The sequence below is a fragment of the Myxine glutinosa genome, chromosome 2, assembly GCF_964187855.1.
Source record: "Myxine glutinosa chromosome 2, kmMyxGlut1.1, whole genome shotgun sequence".
Lineage (NCBI taxonomy): Eukaryota > Metazoa > Chordata > Myxini > Myxiniformes > Myxinidae > Myxine > Myxine glutinosa.
The window spans coordinates 206,947,869-206,973,316 of record NC_136262.1 but is presented as its reverse complement, the minus strand read 5'-3'; the positions used below and the strand labels follow the sequence as shown (position 1 = coordinate 206,973,316).

The window sequence follows — 25,448 nt, the reverse complement described above, 5'->3', positions numbered from 1 at the left end:
CCCACGACATATTTTAATTAGAGTACTTAAATTGTTAACTGCTACAATGACCAAATTCTAAATTCCTGCCCTGACTACCATTGGAAAGAGCAATGCCAAACCACCCAGTGCATGCTACTTCTTGAAACAGCACCGACTTTATGGAGGGAGCACGACCATGAACAAAATGGAAAGTTGCATCGAAGCCTCTTTGTAACTTCTTTGTTGTCGTAGCATAACTCTTGTAATTATTCCGAGATCCCAATGATGGAATAACCTTATGATGTTGATATTGCAGGTCGTTTTGAAGGGGAAAGCCAAGAAGTTGAGCTTGCAAGAGGTGAGTTCACTTACTGATTCTTTTAATTTGTGTTTCTTGTGGGTTTTCTTTTTTGTTGTCGAATTACAATTCTGATTGATTTTGTTTTTAACAGACTTCCTGTTTTGTTTTCTTTATACAGTTTCATATTGACCAGAGTGATCTGTATAAACAATGACTTCAAAGGTTGCTTTGCTTTGTATATATTTTTCCTTTAATAGTGGTGGAGGCTCATGGAAGAGGCGTATGACAGAGTGAAAGGTCAAACTCTCATCTATTGGGTGGAGGGGAATACGCAGATACAGTATTTGCACATAATACATCAAAGAGAGTTACTGTAAATACTAAAATATTTCCCACATCTCAAATATAACAAGGAGCTGATACTCTAGGTCCCCCACCTTTCAGGTGGTATGCTGAGATGTGTCATATGAAACCTAAATCCTGAACGTTTTTTGAAATATCGCGTCTACAAGCCAAGTTACCGAAATGGTTGCCATGTCAACATAATTCAGCCAATCACCGCTGTGATCTACTCAAGTTGAGATATTGTCATGAGAATATATGTCTGCAATGAATGAATGAATGAATGATCGTTTTAAGGCCATTTTCCCCGCTACAGCGGGGGTTAGCCTCGCGGGCCCCATGACAATCATGGTTCCCTGTTTGAGGCAATGTTTTTATGGCCGGATGCCCTTCCTGATGCCAACCCTTGGTCGCCTCTTCGATGCGCAGGGATACAGTGTACCTATTCTAAACCAGGGTACACACCGTGATCATTCATCCCAGCAAGCTGGTACTCAATTTGCCGAGCTCGGAAGGATGACAGGCTGAGTCAACCCCCCTGGCGTTAATTCAGCGATCGATCGGGATTCGAACCCAGGATCCTAGGATCCCAAGCCGGCACCCTAACCGCTAAGCCAACACCAGGCTTATGAAACCAGCAATATGAAAACTAAATGTTTTAACGGTTTTTGGAAATATCGCGTCGGTCGGTGATCGGCCAGTCGGTCGGTCGAACAGAGCGCATGTTAATGTCCCCCGTCTCCAACCTTGGTGAAGAGGTGGCGGACAGAAAACACTCAAATAAACCCCACATCGTATACCACGGTTTACCCATATAAGCTTCCTGCCTTAACCCATGATTTATTTTACAATACCTGATCACAAATGTTCTGATTAAACATACGTATACACTGAAAAGGTATCTCTCGGGACTAAACTGTTATACCATAAGCAAACATACAAGATATATAGTGGAACTATGGGCCTGTATTTCACTTGCAAGGGTTATATGGTTATGATGATGGTGTGAGTCATCGCTTTTGACGAATCTCTTCTCTTATTTGGCGTGCTCACTAAGCATTGTGCATTGTCCGATGGCTGTTATATTCCAATGCGGGATCCACATTGTCTACCGCAGGCATCACAGGTATGGACTGGTCCTTGCAGAGATGGGCGTTGGAAAATGTTCCTTTCTTGCCTCCACTGTCTCTCGATAGCACGTCTCCCACATTCAAAAGAGGTTCAGGTCTTTGCGGCAAATGTTATGCCAAGCTGACCTGTTTGTGGCCTGATGTTCCCAGGTCGACAACTGGAATGGCACAAGACTTGAGTGTAGACTTAAGAACGTCCTTATTGCGCTTTATTTTGCCCACCCCGTGACCATTCACCAAATACTACGACTACCTCTCTAACATCTCTGATTATTCTTCTTGGGTTCCTTCATGGAAAGTTTTTTTTGGCCCATGTCTATCATGAACCTACTGGCCAGGAATCACATTTTACTGAAGGTGGCAAACATTTGTACTTTGTTCAGGATGCTGGTAGTAATTCGTGACTTATCCTGAAGGACACAACACCGTGGGATCTGTAAAGTCCACCAAATAATGTGAGCACAAGGGAAACCTGATTTAATGTCCATCAAACTGGGAATCAAACCCAGACAAGACATGTCAAATGCAAGTCTGTTACCGGTGAACCATCCCGTTAATCCGTTAGGGATTGTAATGTAAAGCAATTAATGAAAAATGGAACCTAAGGTAACGCAGGTACGTTTCAGTCCAGTAGAATCCAACATGTAACTTCCAAATTTTGGGTTTGCCGTACGACTGGCCCAGAAAATAAACATCGCATATTGTCCATACTGGTACTCAAATATTAACTGCATTAGCCACCTGAGTTTGGAAAAACTGTGTATTTACCGTGGCCTATAGTTGAATAGTTACAGTGAAACTGCAGGTAGATAATGATGCAGAGTTGGTCAGACTGAGGCAATGATCACCGATATCTCTGGAGGACATGAGATGGTGTTGGGCCTCTCTCTTGGAGGAAAGTGGAATTGCGTGGAAACTGGGGCAGGATCTCATAGATGAGAGGAAAGTGGGACAAATGAGTAGGAGTGAGCATACAGCAAATATGGGGAGCTCTCACTCGCCCCCCCCCCCTCTCTCACTTGCCTTCCCTCTCTCACTCACCCCCTCCCCCCCACCCCCCCCCCTCCAACTCTTGCTCGCCTCCTCTCTCTCTTGAGGAATGCGGTACTGGATGAACATATTGTTACCTAGTGGGGCTGGGGAGGGGTAGAGAGTGAAGAGGGTAGGAGGATCAGGAGCATTACTCAGGAATAGTGGAAAGACAGTTGTTGCTAAACCTCGGCTCTGTTTCACCCCTTCTCGAATCTCAAATAGGATGCAATATACCTGAAGTTGCAACCCTTGCAAATCCCATATAATTGCTACAAAATCCAAATTGATTCGCCAATTTCCAGAATGTGTTGCTATTTTTCCCATATCAAATGCTTTCTACAAGTCAGCCAAGACCTCGTAGAGGCTTTGCTTCAGCTCCAGTGTATTGCAATTCTCGCAAAGCAAATATCATGTCAGTCGTGAATCTTATTTTTTGTTGCTCTCAAGCTACATTGACCTTTCTGGTAAAAGGGTTTCAGCCATCTTATGTAACAATTGAAGAAGAATCTTGGCCAAGATCTTGACTTCAATATAAAGCAATGATTTCTCGCTCTATATATCACTATCACTTCTGTTTCTCTTCCTTTTGTAAAGTGGCATTCATGATGAGAACTTCTTTGAATTATTTCAATAATTTGTTTGCCTCTCAGAATTAAAAGCACAAGGTGCTGATTCTCTTGGCCCACCACCTTTTGGGTGGTATAAGAAATCGGCCTGTGTAATATGAAAGATAAATCTTGAACAGTTTTTGAAATATCACGCATGTAAGCAAAGTTACCGAGATGGTTGCCATGCAATATAATTCGAACAATCATTGAGTGTATCAAGTGCAATTTGCAAAACATTTTCTTGATTTGATCTGCAATTTGCAAAACATTTTCTTGATTTGATCTGCAATTTGCAAAACATCTTCTTCATTTGATCTGCAATTTGCAAAACATTTTCTTGATTTGATCTGCAATTTGCAAAACATTTTCTTGATTTGATCTGCAATTTGCAAAACATTTTCTTGATTTTATCTGCAATTTGCAAAACATTTTCTTCATTTGATCTGCAATTTGCAAAACATTTTCTTGATTTGATCTGCAATTTGCAAAACATTTTCTTGATTTGATCTGCAATTTGCAAAACATTTTCTTGATTCGATCTGCAATTTGCAAAACATTTTCTTGATTTGATCTACAATTTGCAAAACATTTTCTTGATTCGATCTGCAATTTGCAAAACAATTTCTTTATTTGATCTGCAATTTGCAAAACATTTTCTTGATTTGATCTGCAATTTGCAAAACATTTTCTTCATTTGATCTGCAATTTGCAAAACATTTTCTTGATTTGGTCTGCAATTTGCAAAACATTTTCTTGATTAGGTCTGCAATTTGCAAAACATTTTCTTGATTAGGTCTGCAATTTGCAAAACATTTTCTTGATTTGATCTGCAATTTGCAAAACATTTTCTTGATTCGATCTGCAATTTGCAAAACATTTTCTTGATTCGATCTGCAATTTGCAAAACATTTTCTTGATTCGATCTGCAATTTGCAAAACATTTTCTTGATTCGATCTGCAATTTGCAAAACATTTTCTTGATTCGATCTGCGATTTACAAAACATTTTCTTGATTCGATCTGCAATTTGCAAAGCATTTTCTTGATTTGATCTGCAATTTGCAAAACATTTTCTTGATTCGATCTGCAATTTGCAAAACATTTTCTTTATTTGATCTGCAATTTGCAAAACATTTTCTTTATTTGATCTGCAATTTGCAAAACATTTTCTTTATTTGATCTGCAATTTGCAAAACATATTCTTGATTTGATCTGCAATTTGCAAAACATTTTCTTTATTTGATCTGCAATTTGCAAAACATTTTCTTTATTTGATCTGCAATTTGCAAAACATTTTCTTGATTTGATCTGCAATTTGCAAAATATTTTCTTGATTCGATCTGCAATTTGCAAAACATTTTCTTGATTCGATCTGCAATTTGCAAAACATTTTCTTGATTCGATCTGCAATTTGCAAAACATTTTCTTGATTCGATCTGCAATTTGCAAAACATTTTCTTGATTTGATCTACAATTTGCAAAACATTTTCTTGATTCGATCTGCAATTTGCAAAACAATTTCTTTATTTGATCTGCAATTTGCAAAACATTTTCTTGATTTGATCTGCAATTTGCAAAACATTTTCTTCATTTGATCTGCAATTTGCAAAACATTTTCTTGATTTGGTCTGCAATTTGCAAAACATTTTCTTGATTAGGTCTGCAATTTGCAAAACATTTTCTTGATTAGGTCTGCAATTTGCAAAACATTTTCTTGATTTGATCTGCAATTTGCAAAACATTTTCTTGATTCGATCTGCAATTTGCAAAACATTTTCTTGATTCGATCTGCAATTTGCAAAACATTTTCTTGATTCGATCTGCAATTTGCAAAACATTTTCTTGATTTGATCTGCAATTTGCAAAACATTTTCTTGATTCGATCTGCAATTTGCAAAACATTTTCTTGATTCGATCTGCAATTTGCAAAGCATTTTCTTGATTTGATCTGCAATTTGCAAAACATTTTCTTGATTCGATCTGCAATTTGCAAAACATTTTCTTTATTTGATCTGCAATTTGCAAAACATTTTCTTTATTTGATCTGCAATTTGCAAAACATTTTCTTTATTTGATCTGCAATTTGCAAAACATATTCTTGATTTGATCTGCAATTTGCAAAACATTTTCTTTATTTGATCTGCAATTTGCAAAACATTTTCTTTATTTGATCTGCAATTTGCAAAACATTTTCTTTATTTGAACTGCAATTTGCAAAACATTTTCTTTATTTGATCTGCATTTTGCAAAACATTTTCATGACGCTTTGTAATCCAGCCGCCAAAAGCAATGCTCCTTTAATAATTCGTGTTTATTATACCATATAATAAAGAATTGCTGCACATAATTATTCTTCAATTTTGTCAGTTATCCAGCAGCTTTGAGGGAAAAGTTTTGACCTTGCCCAGTCCACCTGTCTGTATTTGTTTGATTTCCCTTGTACACAACGATTCCTGGCAATAAAGAGGAACATAATGTCAAATGTCTTTCCCCCCCCCCCTCTCTCTCTCTCTCTTTCCCCCCCCCCCCCTCTCTCTCTCTCTCTTTCCCCCCCCCCCCCTCTCTCTCTCTCTCACTTTCTCTCTCCCCCACCCTACCCCCCTCTCTCACTCGCCCCCCTCTCTCACTGCCCCCCTCTCTCACTCACCCCACCCTCTCTCGCTCACCTTCCCTCTCTCACTCACCCCCCCCCCCCCCCACTCTTGCTCGCCCCCTCCTCTCTCTCTCTCTCCCTCTCTCCCTCTCTTTCTCTCTTTCTCCCTCTCTTTCTCTCTCTCTTTCTCCCTCTCTCTTGATTTGTCAAGTTAATAGCAATAAAACTGCTGATTGGCCTACATGCTTTGATAACATGACCAGATAACATGTGTGTGTGTGTGTGTGTGTGTGTTTGTGTTTGAATAACAGCAGACATGTGCGGTGTGTTTGGAGGATTTCAAAGAGAAGGATGAACTCGCCGTGTGTCCGTGCAAACACGCCTTTCACAGAAAGTAAGCCTGCACAGTTATGCGTGAGCACTTGGCCTGCCAATAATATGCTTCCCACTCAAGCTGTGGTTAGCTTTTAATACATCCCACCACAATTCTCAAATGGTGTAATCACGAGGGTGTGGTAAATTGCATCTTGGCGCATCCCAGTTCCTGTGATAATTAGCTTATGTGCATGAGATCCATCTTCATATTACATGTGCAATGATGCTGGTGTTTATTTATTGCCCTCCCCATCTTCCTTGTGTCTTGGTTACATGCCCATCCACCCTCTTTACCACATTCTCCTACCGACCTCTTCTGCCTTTTTTCCCATCCTCCCACACTTGACCCTATTTTCCTCCACTTATCCTTTCCCCTCTTCATACTATAGTTATATTCACCTTGCTTTGTACTCCTTTGCCCCCTCTTTATTTTGCATATGCAATATTTAGAGGGATCCTTGATATTTTGTTCCATATCTCCACCAGTTCTTGGAATTGTCAAGACTATTTCATTGTAAAACTAGAACGGCACTGGGTAGAGTGCATACATCCACCAGGTTGAATATATTTTGTATCCACTGATAGGCTGGATCTTGATCCGGACCTGAACTAAAATTGAATCTGCCTGTTATTGTCGCCGAACCAACTCATCCACCAAGTTTTGTTATAATCCATCTACAACTTTTTGAAATATCATGCTATAATATCGTTTTTGTCTGCATCTCTCAATATTGAAGAATCATTTAAAAATTTAAAAAAAAACTTCTCTTACCTGAATCATCACCAAAATCTAAACATTTCTTCCTTGTTGCATGCCCACCCAACCTGTCCACCATGTTTTTTTATTGGGGTTTTTTGGAGACTAAGTCGAGGCTTGTATAGGAGCTAACACAGAATGTATAACAAAGGAAGTAGGAGGCAAGAGTGGGCAAGTGAGGGAAGCACAACAACAGTAGGGAAGAGGGACATCAGGAGATCTGTGGAAGAGTGAGGGCTGGGGCAGGGTACCAGGGATAAACAAGATGGACACTACAAGGACTTTCAGGAAAGAAAATGGAATTTGAAGGAGGTGGATTTGGAGGGGATTAACGGGGGAAGAAAAGATCAAGGTTTTGGATGGGACAAGATAGGAGATGGTGGTGGACAGCTGTTTTGAAGACCTGGAGGAATGGTGGGATTCAAGAGAGTGTGGGAGTTTGTTCCAGATGTGGGAGAAAAGAGGAATGAAAGAGTGAAGGTGAGCAGAGAGTCTTGATTTTGGAAGATTTTTGTCTGAATTCGGCTCTAACTTGTTGATATATCCTGCTCACAGACAGACAAAACAGACAAACAAGTACAGATACATTCAAAGTACACCGCCCCCATGCCAAATAATTAAATATCCTACAGCGTGGCATTGCCGGGGTGCCTCCGGCGCCCGGCAATACCGCAGTGCAGCTCATAGAGGCTGCATTGGGAGGGAGAGGTGTACACTAATTGATTGATTAATTGTATAATTAAAATCAATAAAAGATTATCACAAAATATTTTCTTAATCAATTGGCTAATAGCATAACTAAATCACGAGTGCTTCATCCGAAGATGTATCTTTTAGAAATTTAATTAAATAACTCATTAATAAAAAATTCAATAATTAATTGATTAATCAATAAATAATTAATCGATTAATCAATAAATAATTGATTAAATGATTAATCAATAAATCAAAAATATCCTTGATAGCCACATCACTTGGTCACTGTCATGTCCAAATATTAGCTTCCCAGCTCAAAAGGTGCCTGAGATATTGGCCAAATGAGAAAGAAAATAAATAAATGATTAATAATGAAAATAAATAAATAATAATCATGAAAAAATTAAATTATTAATCAATTCGGTCACAGAACACATAAACCACCACCATTTCATCAGAATGTGTAACTGTTTTTTTTTGTTTTTTTTTAGTAATTAATCGAATAATTAAATAATTAATCGATAAATTGATTAATCAATAAATCAAAAGTATCCTTGATAGACACATCACTTGGTCACTCATGTCCAAATATTAGCTTCCGAGCTCAAAAGGTGCCTGAGATATTGGCCAAATGAGAAAGAAAATAAATAAATGATTAATAATGAAAATAAATAAATAATAATCATTAAAAAATTAAATTATTAATCAATTCGGTCAGAGAACACATAAACCACCACCATTTCATCAGAATCTGTAACTTAAAAAAAAAAAAAAAAAGTCATTAATCGAATAATTAAATAATTAATCGATTAATCGATTAATTGATTCATTAATAAATCAAAAATAGCCTTTGCAGCCAAATCACCTGTTCATTAGCATGTCCAAATATCAGCTTCCTAACTCAAAAGGTGCCTGAGTTAATGGTCAGAAGAGAAAGGAAATTTGATTAATTAAATAAGTACTTAATTAATCGCTAATAATTAAATAACTCTTCAATTAATTGATTAATCAAAAAACAAAAAATACCGTTTTTGACAAAGGACTTGCTCACTATTGTGCCGACATTTCAGCTTCCTAGCTCAAAGGATGGCTGAGATATCGCCCGGACAAACAAACAAACAAACAAGAAAACAAACAAGTGCACATACATTCAAAGTACACCGCCCCCATGCCAAATAATTAAATATCCTACAGCGCGGCATTGCCGGGGCGCCTCCGGCGCCCGGCAATACCGCAGTGCAGCTCATTGAGGCTGCATTGGGAGGGAGAGGTGTACACTAATTGATTGATTAATTGTATAATTAAAATCAATAAAAGATTATCACAAAATATTTTCATAATCAATTGGCTAATCGCATAACTAAACCACTAGTGCTTCATCCGAAGATGTATCTTTTAGAAATTTAATTAAATAAGTCATTTATAAAAAATTAAATAATTAATTGATTACTCAATAAATAATTAATAGATGAAATGATTAATCAATAAATCAAAAATATCCTTGATAGCCACATCACTTGGTCACTCATGTCCAAATATTAGCTTCCCAGCTCAAAAGGTGCCTGAGATATTGGCCAAATGAGAAAGAAAATAAATAAATGATTAATAATGAAAATAAATAAATAATAATCATAAAAAAATTAAATTATTAATCAATTTGGTCAGAGAACACATAAACTACCACTATTTCATCAGAATCTGTAACTTAAAAAAAAAAAATTTTTTTGTCATTAATCGAATAATTAAATAATTAATCGATTAATTGATTAATTAATAAATCAAAAATATCCTTTGCAGCCAAATCACCTGGTCATTGGCATGTCCAAATATCAGCTTCCTAACTCAAAAGGTGCCTGAGTTAATAATGGTCAGAAGAGAAATGAAATTTAATTAATTAAATAAGTACTTAATTAAACGCTAATAATTAAATAACTCCTCAATTAATTGATTATTCAAAAAACAAAAAATACCGTATTTGACAAAGGACTTGCTCACTACTGTGCCGAAATTTCAGCTTCCTAGCTCAAAGGATGGCTGAGATATCGCCCGGACAACCAAGAAAGAAAACAAACAAGTACACATACATTCAAAGTACACCGCCCCATGCCAAATAATTAAATATGCTGCAGCGCGGCATTGCCGGGGCGCCTCCGGCGCCCGGCAATACCGCAGTGCAGCTCATTGAGGCTGCATTGGGAGGGAGAGGTGTACACTAATTGATTGATTAATTGTATAATTAAAATCAATAAAAGATTATCACAAAATATTTTCATAATCAATTGGCTAATCGCATAACTAAACCAGTAGTGCTTCATCCGAAGATGTATCTTTTAGAAATTTAATTAAATAAGTCATTTATAAAAAATTAAATAATTAATTGATTACTCAATAAATAATTAATCGATTAATCAATAAATACTTAATAGATGAAATGATTAATCAATAAATCAAAAATATCCTTGATAGCCACATCACTTGGTCACTCATGTCCAAATATTAGCTTCCCAGCTCAAAACGTGCCTGAGATATTGGCCAAATGAGAAAGAAAATAAATAAATGATTAATAATGAAAATAAATAAATAATAATCATAAAAAAATTAAATTATTAATCAATTTGGTCAGAGAACACATAAACTACCACTATTTCATCAGAATCTGTAACTTTAAAAAAAAAAAATTTTTTGTCATTAATCGAATAATTAAATAATTAATCGATTAATTGATTAATTAATAAATCAAAAATATCCTTTGCAGCCAAATCACCTGGTCATTGGCATGTCCAAATATCAGCTTCCTAACTCAAAAGGTGCCTGAGTTAATAATGGTCAGAAGAGAAATGAAATTTAATTAATTAAATAAGTACTTAATTAAACGCTAATAATTAAATAACTCCTCAATTAATTGATTATTCAAAAAACAAAAAATACCGTATTTGACAAAGGACTTGCTCACTACTGTGCCGAAATTTAAGCTTCCTAGCTCAAAGGATGGCTGAGATATCGTCCGGACAACCAAGAAAGAAAACAAATAAATCAAAAATAAGTCATTTATAAAAAATTAAATAATTAATTGATTACTCAATAAATAATTAATCGATTAATCAATAAATACTTAATAGATGAAATGATTAATCAATAAATCAAAAATATCCTTGATAGCCACATCACTTGGTCACTCATGTCCAAATATTAGCTTCCCAGCTCAAAAGGTGCCTGAAATATTGGCCAAATGAGAAAGAAAATAAATAAATGATTAATAATGAAAATAAATAAATAATAATCATAAAAAAATTAAATTATTAATCAATTTGGTCAGAGAACACATAAACTACCACTATTTCATCAGAATCTGTAACTTTAAAAAAAAAAATTTTTTTGTCATTAATCGAATAATTAAATAATTAATCGATTAATTGATTAATTAATAAATCAAAAATATCCTTTGCAGCCAAATCACCTGGTCATTGGCATGTCCAAATATCAGCTTCCTAACTCAAAAGGTGCCTGAGTTAATAATGGTCAGAAGAGAAATGAAATTTAATTAATTAAATAAGTACTTAATTAAACGCTAATAATTAAATAACTCCTCAATTAATTGATTATTCAAAAAACAAAAAATACCGTATTTGACAAAGGACTTGCTCACTACTGTGCCGAAATTTCAGCTTCCTAGCTCAAAGGATGGCTGAGATATCGTCCGGACAACCAAGAAACAAAACAAACAAACAAGAAAACAAACAAACAAGAAAGAAACCAGAGTGAAAACTGAGTACTCTCTTTCAGCGTGCGTCACTGCCGAGCCCCCTTTGGTGCCCGGCAATGACGATTTGCAATGCCTGGAGATGGCATAGGAAAGGAGCGGTGTACAATAAATAAATGATTAATAATGAAAATAAATAAATAATAATCATAAAAAAATTAAATTATTAATCAATTTGGTCAGAGAACACATAAACTACCACTATTTCATCAGAATCTGTAACTAAAAAAAAAAATTTTTTTTTGTCATTAATGGAATAATTAAATAATTAATCGATTAATTGATTAATTAATAAATCAAAAATATCCTTTGCAGCCAAATCACCTGATCATTGGCCTGTCCAAATATCAGCTTCCTAACTCAAAAGGTGCCTGAGTTAATAATGGGCAGAAGAGAAATGAAATTTAATTAATTAAATAAGTACTTAATTAAACGCTAATAATTAAATAACTCCTCAATTAATTGATTATTCAAAAAACAAAAAATACCGTTTTTGACAAAGGACTTGCTCACTATTGTGCCGAAATTTCAGCTTCTTAGCTTGAAGGATGGCTGAGATATCGCCCGGACAACCAAGAAAACAAACAAACAAGAAACCAGAGTGAAAACTGAGTACTCTCTTTCAGCGTGCGTCACTGCCGAGCCCCCTTTGGTGCCCGGCAATGACGATTTGCAATGCCTGGAGATGGCATAGGAAAGGAGCGGTGTACAACAAACAACCAGAGTGAAAACTGAGTACTCTCTTTCAGCGTGCGTCACTGCCGAGCCCCCTTTGGTGCCCGGCAATGACGATTTGCAATGCCTGGAGATGGCATAGGAAAGGAGCGGTGTACAACAAATGAAAAATCGGTCAGAGACCGAGGACTTGCCGGAATTTACTTTTTTATCGGCCGTCTAGGACAAATATGGCGGCCGAACCATGTGATCAATGACGTCATCATTAACATATTTTATTCCCCATGGAGAGTTCTTTACAATGAGCCATGTCTCAAATTTTTCTATTCAGCACATTCAGAGATATGGAGGTGCAAAATTTTTCGGTTTTTCCAAGATGGCGGCCGAACCACGTGACATATGACGTCATCATTAACAAATTTTATTCCCCATTGAGAGTTCTTTACAATGAGCCATGTCTCAATTTTTTCTGTTCAGCACTTTTGGAGATATAATGGTGCAACGTTTTGCCGTTTTTCCAAGATGGCGGCCGACCACGTGACTGATGACGTCATCATTAACATATTTTATTCCCCATGGAGAGTTCTTTACAATGAGCCATGTCTCAATTTTTTCTGTTCAGCACTTTTGGAGATTTAGTGGTGCAAAGTTTTGCCGTTTTACCAAGATGGCGGCCGACCACGTGACATATGACGTCATCATTAACATATTTTATTCCCCATGGAGAGTTCTTTACAATGAGCCATGTCTCAATTTTTTCTGTTCAGCACTTTTGGAGATACAGTGGCGCAACGTTTTGCCGTTTTTCCAAGATGGCGACCGAACCACGTGACTGATGACGTCATCATTAACACATTTTATTCCCCATGGAGAGTTCTTCACAATGAGCCATGTCTCAATTTTTTCTGTTCAGTACTTTCAGAGATATAGCGGTGCAAATTATTTCGGTTTTTCCAAGATGGCCGCCGAAACACGTGACCGATGACGTCATATATTGGGCACAGTCTATTCCAGGGCAAGACGAATATGTGTGCAAAGTTTGGCGATTTTCCGTGCAACGGTGTAGACGCAGTGCTGCAAACAGACAGACAAACAGACAGACAAACAGACAGATGAAAAATCGGTCAGAGACCGAGGACTTGCCGGAATGTACTTTTTTATCGGCCATTTAGGACAAATAGGGCGGCCGAACCACGTGACCGATGACGTCATAATTAACATATTTTATTCCCCATGGAGAGTTCTTTACAATGAGCCATACCTCAATTTTTTCTATTCAGGACTTTTGGAGATGTGGAGGTGCAGAGTTTTTCGGTTTTTCCAAGATGGCGGCCGAACCACGTGACCGATGACATCATCATTAACATATTTTGTTCCCCATGGAGAGTTCTTTACAATGAGCCATGTCTCAATTTTTTCTATTCAGCACTTTCGGAGATATGGAGGTGCTAAGTTTTTCGGTTTTTCCAAGATGGCGGCCGACCACGTGACTGATGACGTCATCATTAACATATTTTATGCCCCATGGAGAGTTCTTTACAATGAGCCATGTCTCAATTTTTTCTGTTCAGCACTTTTGGAGATATAGTGGTGCAAATTTTTGCCGTTTTTCCAAGATGGCGGCCGACCACGTGACATATGACGTCATCATTAACATATTTTATTCCCCATGGAGAGTTCTTTACAATGAGCCATGTCTCAATTTTTTCTGTTCAGTACTTTCGGAGATATAGAGGTGCAAATTTATTCGGTTTTTCCAAGATGGCGGCCGAACCACGTCACCGATGACGTCATCATTGAGGCACAGTATATTAGAGGGCAAGACCATTATGTGTGCAAAGTTTGGCGATTCTCCGTGCAACGGTGTAGACGCAGTGCTGCAAACAGACAAACAGACAGACAAACAGACAGACAAACAGACAGACAGACAAACAAACGAACAGATCAACATACTTGCCGGAAAATTTTTCCGGCAAGTAATGAAAAATCGGTCAGAGACCGAGGACTTGCCGGAATGTACTTTTTTATTGGCCATTGAGGACAAATATGGTGGCCGAACCACGTGACCGATGACGTCATCATTAACATATTTTATTCCCCATGGAGAGTTCTTTACAATGAGGCATGTCTCAATTTTTTCTATTCAGCACTTTTGGACACATAGAGGTGCTAAGTTTTTCGGTTTTTCCAAGATGGCGGCCGAACCACGTGACATATGACGTCATCATTAACAAATTTTATTCCCCATGGAGAGTTCTTTACAATGAGCCATGTCTCAATTTTTTCTGTTCAGCACTTTTGGAGATATAGTGGCGCAACGTTTTGCCGTTTTTCCAAGATGGCGACCGAACCACGTGACTGATGACGTCATCATTTACATATTTTATTCCCCATGGAGAGTTCTTTACAATGAGCCATGTCTCAATTTTTTCTGTTCAGTACTTTCGGAGATATAGAGGTGCAAAGTTTTTCGGTTTTTCCAAGATGGCGGCCGAACCACGTCACCGATGACGTCATCAATTGGGCACAGTCTATTTCAGGGCAAGACCAATATGTGTGCAAAGTTTGGCGATTCTACGTGCAACGGTGTAGACGCAGTGCTGCAAACAGACAGACAGACAGACAGACAAACAGACAGACAAACAAACGAACAGATCAACATACTTGCCGGAAAATTTTTCCGGCAAGTAACAAACAGATGAAAAATCGGTCAGAGACCGAGGACTTGCCGGAATGTACTTTTTATCGGCCATTTAGAACAAATATGGCGGCCGAACCACGTGACCGATGATATCATCATTAACATATTTTATTCCCCATGGAGAGTTCTTTACAATGAGCCATGTCTCAATTTTTTCTGTTCAGCACTTTTGGAGATATAGTGGTGCAAAGTTTTGCCGTTTTTCCAAGATGGCGGCCGACCACGTGACTGATGACGTCATCATTAACATATTTTATTCCCCATGGAGAGTTCTTTACAATGAGCCATGTCTCAATTTTTTCTGTTCAGCACTTTTGGAGATATAGTGGTGCAAAGTTTTGCCGTTTTTCCAAAATGGCGGCCGACCACGTGACATATGACGTCATCATTAACATATTTTATTCCCCATGGAGAGTTCTTTACAATGAGCCATGTCTCAATTTTTTCTGTTCAGCACTTTTGGAGATAGTGGTGCAAAGTTTTGCTGTTTTTCCAAGATGGCGGCCGACCACGTGACTGATGACGTCATCATTAACATATTTTATTCCCCATGGAGAGTTCTTTACAATGAGCCATGTCTCAATTTTTTCTGTTCAGTACTTTCGGAGATATAGAGGTGCAAAGTTTTTCAGTTTTTCCAAGATGGCGGCCGAACCACGTCACCGATGACGTCATCAATTGGGCACAGTCTATTCCAGGGCAAGACCAATATGTGTGCAAAGTTTGGCGATTCTACGTGCAACGGTGTAGACGCAGTGCTGCAAACAGACAGACAAACAGACAAACAGACAAACAGACAAACAGATGAAAAATCGGTCAGAGACCGAGGACTTGCCGGAATTTACTTTTTATCGGCCATTTAGGACAAATATGGCGGCCGAAACACGTGAACGATGACGTCATCATTAACATATTTTATTCCCCATGGAGAGTTCTTTACAATGAGCCATGTCTCAATTTTTTCCATTCTGCACTTTTGGAGATTTCGTGGTGCAAAGTTTTTCGGTTTTCCCAAGATGGCGGCCGCACCACGTGACCGATGACATCATCATTAACATGTTTTATTCCCCATGGAGAGTTCTTTACAATGAGCCATGTCTCAATTTTTTCTGTTCAGCACTTTTGGAGATATAGTGGTGCAAAGTTTTGCCGTTTTTCCAAGATGGCGGCCGAACCACCTGACTGATGAGGTCATCATTAACATATTTTATTCCCCATGGAGAGTTCTTTGCAATGAGCCATGTCTCAATTTTTTCTGTTCAGTACTTTCGGAGATATAGCAGTGCAAATATTTTCGGTTTTTCCAAGATGGCGGCCGAACCACGTGACTGATGACGTCATCATTAACATATTTTGTTCACCATCGGGAGTTCTTTACAATGAGCCATGTCTCAATTTTTTTCTGTTCAGCACTTTTGGAGATATAGTGGTGCAAATTTTTGCCGTTTTTCCAAGATGGCGGCCGAACCACGTGACCGTTGACGTCATCAATAGGGCACAGTCTATTCCAGGGCAAGACCAATATGTGTGCAAAGTTTGGCGATTCTACGTGCAACGGTGTAGACGCAGTGCTGCAAACAGACAGACAGACAAACAGACAAACGAACAGCTCAACATACTTGCCGGAAAATTTTTTCCGGCAAGTAATGAAAAATCGGTCAGAGACCGAGGACTTGCCGGAATGTACTTTTTTATCAGCCATTTAGAACAAATATGGCGGCTGAACCACGTGATAGATGACGTCATCATTAATATATTTTATTCCCCATGGAGAGTTCTTTACAATGAGCCATGTCTCAATTTTTTCCATTATGCACTTTTGGAGATATAGTGGTGCAAAGTTTTCCCGTTTTTCCAAGATGGCGGCCGAACCACGTGACCGATGGCATCATCATTAACATATTTTATTCCCCATGGAGAGTTCTTTACAATGAGCCATGTCTCAATTTTTTCTATTCAGCACTTTCAGAGATATGGAGGTGCAAATTTTTCGGTTTTTCCAAGATGGCGGCCGAACCACGTGACATATGACGTCATCATTAACATATTTTATTCCCCATGGAGTTCTTTACAATGAGCCATGTCTGATTTTTTCTATTCAGCACTTTCAGAGATATGGAGGTGCAAATTTTTCGGTTTTTCCAAGATGGCGGCCGAACCACGTGACTGATGACGTCATCATTAACATATTTTATTCCACATGGAGAGTTCTTCACAATGAGCCATGTCTCCATTTTTTCTGTTCAGCACTTTTGGAGATATAGTGGTGCAAAGTTTTTCGGTTTTCCCAACATGGCGGCCGAACCACGTGACCGATGACGTCATCATTAACATATTTTATTCCCCATGGAGAGTTCTTTACAATGAGGCATGTCTCAATTTTTTCTATTCAGCACTTTTGGACACATAGAGGTGCTAAGTTTTTCGGTTTTTCCAAGATGGCGGCCGAACCACGTGACATATGACGTCATCATTAACAAATTTTATTCCCCATGGAGAGTTCTTTACAATGAGCCATGTCTCAATTTTTTCTGTTCAGCACTTTTGGAGATATAGTGGCGCAACGTTTTGCCGTTTTTCCAAGATGGCGACCGAACCACGTGACTGATGACGTCATCATTTACATATTTTATTCCCCATGGAGAGTTCTTTACAATGAGCCATGTCTCAATTTTTTCTGTTCAGTACTTTCGGAGATATAGAGGTGCAAAGTTTTTCGGTTTTTCCAAGATGGCGGCCGAACCACGTCACCGATGACGTCATCAATTGGGCACAGTCTATTTCAGGGCAAGACCAATATGTGTGCAAAGTTTGGCGATTCTACGTGCAACGGTGTAGACGCAGTGCTGCAAACAGACAGACAGACAGACAGACAAACAGACAGACAAACAAACGAACAGATCAACATACTTGCCGGAAAATTTTTCCGGCAAGTAACAAACAAACGAACAGATCAACATACTTGCCGGAAAAATTTTTCCGGCAAGTAACAAACAACCAGAGTGAAAACTGAGTACTCCCTTTCAGCGTGCGTCACTGCCGAGCCCCCTTCGGTGCCCAGCAATGACGATTTGCAATGCCTGGAGATGGCATAGGAAAGGAGCGATGTACAGCAGGGTTGAAAACATAACCTTGCCCACCTACGCTGGCAGAAATGAAAAAAAGCACATCAATAACAAACATGTGTCAATGATCAGTCTCTCACTTGAATGCCCATCTTGCGGAATATGACCCCGGCAGGTGTGAGTCTTCTCTGAATGTGACCTGGATTCATGAAAGATCAGACATTTTCTGAGAGCTGGTTTGGGTTTATTGGTACATAATTGTTCAGTTTTGTCAGCCTCTCGGCAATGTTGCAGTGATTATTGTTGACTTGTCCATGTTTCATAATTTAATCCAAAAGTTAAGGCTCATGTTGGAACTTTGACATATAATAGGTCACCAACTGGATCAGAGGGAAGGTGATAGAAGGTCATAGATAAAACAGCATTTTTAGGTGACAGATGATTTACTTTTGGAAAATTGTATCATCATATTGGATCTGAGACTGGTACGGAATTCAATGAAAAACAAGAAGAAAAAGACATAAAATGTCAAAGCCAGAGGGGGTCGGCTGTAGTTTTAGTAATTTTGCTGTACGGAGTTAAAGGCTGTCAGTCGGCCATCTTTGGTTGGATGGCAAAACAAAATCTTCTTCTGCATATGTATACTCATGCATTGCCTTTGTGTGAAGTTTGAACAAAATCGGTCCATGTATTTCCGAGAAATGGATGGGGACACGTTTAAGTAACAAAATAGCCACCAGTCGGCCATCTTGGATCTGATCTCTAAAAAAAATAATGTGCATATGTAACCTATCATTCATTATCTGTGTGCCAACTTTGAACAACATCGGCAAATGCATGTCCGAGGAATGGTTGAGGATGTGTTCAACATCGGGGTTTTTTACAAGTAAAATGGCCGCCAGTCGGCCACCTTTGATGGCATCATGAAACAAAATGATGTGCATATGTATACCGTCATGTATTGTCTTTGTGCCAAGTATGATAAAAGTCCAACGGGGGCTAATAATGGTGGATAACAATCTTGGAAGGACTAGTTTAAGAAAACCAATTAACTTGTATACGTGAGATCCACAATAAGGTAGGAATAAATAGGGCCGTTAAAGTCGTAGTCGTAGTAGTTGTACGTGTAGTAGTTGTAGTAGTAATAGTAGTAGTAACTAACATAACCATTCGTTTCATTCCGTGGGCAGTATGTGGCTGATAGTTTGCATCATCGCTTGGTGGCATGGTTGTGCCCATGATGGAGTGCCCCCTGTAGGTTAGAAGAGGATTTATTTTTAAATTTGGCCAGAATGCCAGCCAGCGATAGAGGAGGAAGTTGTGAAGGACACCGTGAGATCTTTGAGATGTACCAACTCATGCTAGCAGACGAGACACCCAGTTCAACATGTTTCCGAGGGATGGCACACGCATCCATTGATGGTTCTCCCTGCCTGTGAAACACCAGGATGAGAGTTTGTAGCTGGGTTGAGATTCAAACCCAGGCTAGATAGCTCAGAGGTGAGCGTGCATACCTGTAACGCAACCCTTTATGTGACGGAGCATATGGAGCTGTATTTTCGAGCCGATATGTATAAAGTCTATTTCTGCTAGGATGGTGTTGTGAAATAATAAGCAATGAGTTTCGTATGCAGATAGAATGGTAGTTCAAATTATTAAGATCATGCACAATATCAGTATTATGATTGTTGCTTCCCTTGAATGAAAAATCTCGCCCAAACACTCAATCTTGGCAGGTGCCTCGTGAAATGGCTGGAGATCCGGAACTCTTGTCCCATGTGCAACAAGGCCGTGGCACAACATGTAGAACAGACGCCGGTGAATGCAGCGACTCAAGGAGAGGAATTGGTCTGAAATAGGTCCGGACGGCCTTAGAAATGAGTCGTCTTTTTGATCCACAAGGTGGTACTGGACCCCACCTGGCCTACTCTGCAGGATTCCTGCAACTAGACTCTTCGGCCTGAGCTCAAGTGACCATGTAGTAAAAAGAAGAGATGTCTTTCTTTTCGGACTTTATTTTTTGAGGGTTTCTTTTTCGTTTCTATGGTTGATAATTTATGCCTTATGAAAGGATTTTATTGTACCACTAACGATTTGTACAGTTTGTTTCCTCTCTGGGTTGTATTTTGTGAGTTACTCTCACAGATTTTTTTTTTTTTTCAGGTAGATATGTTAAACATCACTTGAGGTGACCACGACCAGCTCCACATTTTTTTATCTTTTGGTAAAAGTAGATAGAATCATAAACGATGCCCACATGATAAAACCTGCCTTACGCAATACTTTTGCTTTGAGCGGCTGCAGTACAAAATGCACACAACGAGCCATTTGTATTGAATATAACCTGCTTCGAGTGGCCACCTGCCTTATGTGACCAATTTTGTTTTGTAGATCAGGTGATGTATTAAGGCAAGCTTTGCTTGAAATGTGTATTTGAAATGTATGAGATTTCTTTATACAAAGTATTCTGACAGAGTTCTGCAATAATGATCCATCAGTTCGCCATTGGAGAGGCAGCGGATGGTTTGCCCAAGACGGGACATTGTCAATTTTCTTCAACAACTTTCATTGGTCTTAACCCTGTTTCTCAAGTTTAATTATTTTTAAAAAATTCAAATGGCTGCAATTGTTAGAGAAAAATAAGATGTGCCCCATCTTGAGCAACTTTCCCCTACTTATAAAGGAAAACATTAATCACAAATTGTGGCAGAAGACAAACCATCTACATAATACATATACAAAAATGGTGGAATTTTAGCCTCCCACCCCTCCCCCTTCTCCAAACTTCTTTGTTCTCACTCTTTTTATTGTATCCGCCCTTATCCCCCATCTCAACCCCCCCCCCCCCTTCGCCCCGCCCCCAACTCCCCCCATGACCCTCACCCCATCTCTTCTTCCCTTGCATACATAACATGAAGATAGTGTCAATCTGTTAATGTAAAGGAACTTGCCTAAAGTGGGATGGTTTAGTTTAATCCAGTATTAAATCGAATTACCTACAATATTAATACACAATTTTGAATTACAATTATTTGTACAATTAACAAGATGGGCAAAAAGTGTGATGAAAAGGTATTTTAAACCCTTTGCTGTGTTTTTGTTTCATCTCACATACTTTTTGTGTTTGTCTAACCAGCATTTTACAAACACCATTGAACATTGCATTGCCGAGTTTGTCAGTCCTGTCTGTATACAGTATGTCTTTAATTCAATGGTGTGGCAATGTTTAAATTGCATTGTGTCTGTGTGTTCTTCTTTCGAATGCGGCACAAGGCTGCTGGGTAGCATCATTGACTGAGGCTCACCGCTGATGGAATGCCCTCTGTAGGTTAGGGTGGGAATTTTATAATTTGTCCTTGTTGCAGCGATAACTCGCCTCTTCTTTGCGAATAACACCGTGGGATCTTCAACATCCACCAACTAATGCCAGCAGATGGGAGACCTGTCTTAAGGTCCATCCGAGGAGTGTCACTCGCACACACATTGATGGCACACATCAAGGCACACACATTGATGAATCACCCTGCAGTGTGTGTTTATATATATATATATATATATATATACACACACACACACACACACACACACACACACACACACACACACACACACACACACACACACACGCACACACACATATATATATATATATATATATATATATATATATATATTGAAATGGGCGTTGCTTTTGGATAACTCTGAGATGATGGCATGTCTTTAAGAGACCACGATCGCCAGTCACCATGGGAACTTCCTGCGGGATCCCACGCCCAGAGTCGTGTTACCATACGCAAAAGCCTGAGTGTGAGCGGGTACCATCCCGACGTTTACACAACAGACCTTAGTTGGCTGAGCAGAACCAATGTTACATAATTCCATCTGATATCTAACTTGGACTAATTAGTGCTGGCCAACACCTCAGCAGTCTTATGCCACCATTAGAACAGACAGAATGAGTCAGGACAGTTTCTTGAGGAAATGGCTTTTAGTGACAGTAATCAAAATGCAAGTATTTATAAGGAGGGAAAACAATGAAGTGGCATACAGTATATGTACAACAATTAATCACAGCACATATACTTTCCCAAATTATCCCCTATGCAACATACCCGCCTTCGGAACCTTATCAGTGACAAAGCACTCTTCAGTATGCTGGAATCATCCATCCGTTGGGGAAAGGAGAGGATCAGTAATTGGCAAGTATGATGAATGAGGTCTTTCTACCCCTTCTCTAATGAGGTTCTCCGCTCCACCTTTTATAGAGCCTCAATTCACCACCCCCATTTGCTTGAGCCTCACCCCTCCCTTTGTTTATAAGATGAGCTGCCTTGGGTTTGAGTTTTGTCATGATAAATTGTGACAGCCGTTCATGAAACCTGTTTGAAGTGGCTTCGGGGGCGTCTGTGACGAAAACTTTTTGTGATGCTGTGATATGTGGCGAATGGCTTGTAGAAAAGAATGTAGAATAAGGAAAATGACACATGTGGGATTTCTACTGCACAATCACATTGCAGACCTGTCAACACAGACTTTAGACCGTTAAACTAAATAGTATACTATGAAATAACTGCTCTAACTATGTGAGGATCTATTTGGGCCCCCTCAAAACTGTAACTATATACACAGTATATTATGCTGAACAAATACTTTTAAAAATTGCCAAACCTGCTCAATGCATTACATTGTATTATGCTGAGCAGTATTGTGTGTGTGTGTGTGTGTGTGTGTGTGTGTGTGTGTGTGTGTGTGTGTGTGTGTGTGTGTGTGTGTGTATGTATGTATGTACAGGGTGTTCCAAAAAGACTAGGACAACTATGTTGTTAATGTATTTAGAACCACAAATGATAACGATACCCTTTGTTTTATGTGATACAGAAACTCATAAAGTCTTTTTTTATTTTCAGGTCTGGTGGTTTAATTTAAAGAAAATGGTTACTCCACAGGAGAAAGCTCAGTGCGTCAAATGGTTCATCGATATGAGATCTGACACATAAGTTCAGCGTACAAGAGGTTTAAGGCGACTGGAAGTTGTCAGAAACAGAAAAGTACCGGTCGACCCCCATGATCACTCTACAAGTGCGTGAATCATTTCAACAAAGTGCCAGAATATCAATCCAACCCGGATCTCGAGAACTGGGAATACCAACCACCATTGTACACAGGATTTTGCATAAGATACTAAAGCTTTAGCCCTATAAAGTGCAGATTCTACAGGAACTCAAAACAAATGATGGACCCAAATGCAAGGCGTTTGCCTTGGAAATGTTCATCATCCTCTATGCGACTGAGCATCACCTGAAAAGGTCATGTTCACAGATGATCTTCCTTTCATGTATTGGGGAATGTCAACAGTCACAATGTGAGGATCTGGGGCTCTGAAAACCCCCACGTGGTCATTGAACACGTACGCGACAGTCTAAATGTTAATGTGTGGCGCGGCCTCTTCCATGATCGCTTGTTCGGTCACTTTTTCCATGCGGAGGATACAGTGACCTCAACAATTTACATGAACATGTTGGGAGGATTTATCTTCCCAGAGATTGAAGGCCTGCAACCTAATATCATTTTTTCAACAGGATGGCACTCACCTTCATTGGGCCTTAGTCGTTCAGGCCATCCTGAATGAAAAATTTCCAGGTCGCTGCATTGGCCGAGACGGACCAACCGCCTGGCCCCACGATCACCAGACATGACCCCCCTTGATTTTTTTCCCTGTGGGGGTTTGTCAAAATGTTGTCTACAACACCAATGTGGTAAATATGCAGGATCTTCATGGTTGGATCACAGCTGCATGCGCACTGGTGGACGCAAACATGCCGAGCCGAACATGGCAAGAACTTGTATACGGACTTGATGTCCTGTGCACCACAAATGGAGCTCACATTGAAGTGTATGGATGGTGTGTGCAAAGGTTTGAGTTTCCGCATCATATAAACCAAAGGGTCTCATTGTATAATTTGTGGTTCTAAATATTATTAACAACCAAAGTTGTCCGGCGATACCGCCATGCAGCGCATAGAGACGGTATTGGGAGGGAGAGGTGTACGATGATTGATTGATTAATTGTGTAATTAAAATAAATAAATAGTGATCATAAAATAATTTCTTAATCAATTGGCTAATACCATACCTCAATCACCAGTGTTTCATCCAAAGCTGTAACTTTTGAAAATTAATTAAATGAATTAATCTAAAATTAAATAATTAATTGATTAATCAATAAAATAATAAATCTATTAATTGATTAATCAATAAATCAAAAACATCCTTTATAGCCTCATCATTTGGTCACTTGTGTCCAAATATCAGTTTCCGAGCACAAAAGGTGCCCGAGATATTGCCCAGATAAGAAAGAAAATAAATAAGTGATTAATAATGAAAATAAATAAATAATCGTAAAATAATTAAATTATTAATCAATTGGCTACTACAGTACCTAAACCACCACCGTTTCATCCGAATTTGTAACTTAAAAAAAAGAAGTAATTAAGTCATTAATCGAATAATTAAAGAAATAATCGATTGATTGATTAATCAATAAATCAAAACTACTATTTCCAGCCAAGTCACTAACTATATCATTGTCATGTCCAAATATCAGCTTCCTAACTCAAAATGTGCCTGAGATATTGCCCAGATAAGAAAGAAAATAAATAAGTACTTAATTAATTGATTAACAAAAATACTGTTTTGCCAAAGTATTTGCTCGCTATTGTGCCTAAATTTGAGCTTCTTAGCTCAAAGGATGGCTGAGATATCGCCCGGAAAAACAAACAAGAAAACAACCGGAGTGAAAACCGAGTAGTACTCCCTTTCAGCGTGCATCATCGCCGGGCCCCCTTCGGTACTCGGCAATGACGTCATGCAGCGTCTGGGGATGGCACAGGAAAGGAGCGGTGTACACTAACTGTTCTCTGCTTCGTACGCACATCGAAGGAGGCAGTCGTTTTGAAAGCATGATGCAATGTTATCACAGGACCGATCACTGTGCCACTCAACATAAATTGGTGGGAGATACAAACCTTTCGTTGTGATCTCGCGTAGCTTTCCTACGATGCGTTGGTTACCAACTGAAAATTAAGAGGCATTACTTTCATACCGACCCACTGATACTGCACAGCGTCATAATAAGTAACGCACTGAGCGGATTTATCAATGCAAAAAATGTATCTTTAGCCTCAGTCTTATATGACATGAAAAAAAAAAGTGCCCAAAAACCCATTGTCAATATGGCACCCTTAATTGATCATTTCGTACATACCTAGAACCTTTGGTGTTGGCTTAGTGGTTAGGGTGCCGGCTTAGGATCCTGGGTTCGAATCCCGGTCGATCGCTGAATTAACGCCAGGGGGGTTGACTCAGCCTGTCATCCTTCCGAGGTCGGCAAATTGAGTACCAGCTTGCTGGGATGAATGATCCCGGTGTGTACCCCAGCTTAGAATAGGTACAC

General features: G+C 38.9%; 1 protein-coding gene across 5 annotated transcripts in view; it reads left to right on the top strand.

Moving 5' to 3' along the window:
• The window catches only part of LOC137420905 (RING finger protein 122), a 78,554-nt gene extending 57,325 nt beyond the window's left edge, over window positions 1-21,229 (top strand). For 4 of the 5 annotated variants that reach the window (XM_068106400.2, XM_078772196.1, XM_068106402.2 and 1 more), the window contains 3 exons: window positions 278-319; window positions 6,278-6,360; window positions 19,732-21,229. In XM_068106400.2, the coding sequence (XP_067962501.2) occupies window positions 278-319; window positions 6,278-6,360; window positions 19,732-19,849 (243 nt within the window). In that variant the 3' untranslated portion in view covers window positions 19,850-21,229. The remainder of the gene's footprint in view (window positions 1-277; window positions 320-6,277; window positions 6,361-19,731) is intronic. The other variant, XM_068106401.2, reaches the window with a different exon arrangement.
• Window positions 21,230-25,448: the final 4,219 nt, after the last annotated feature.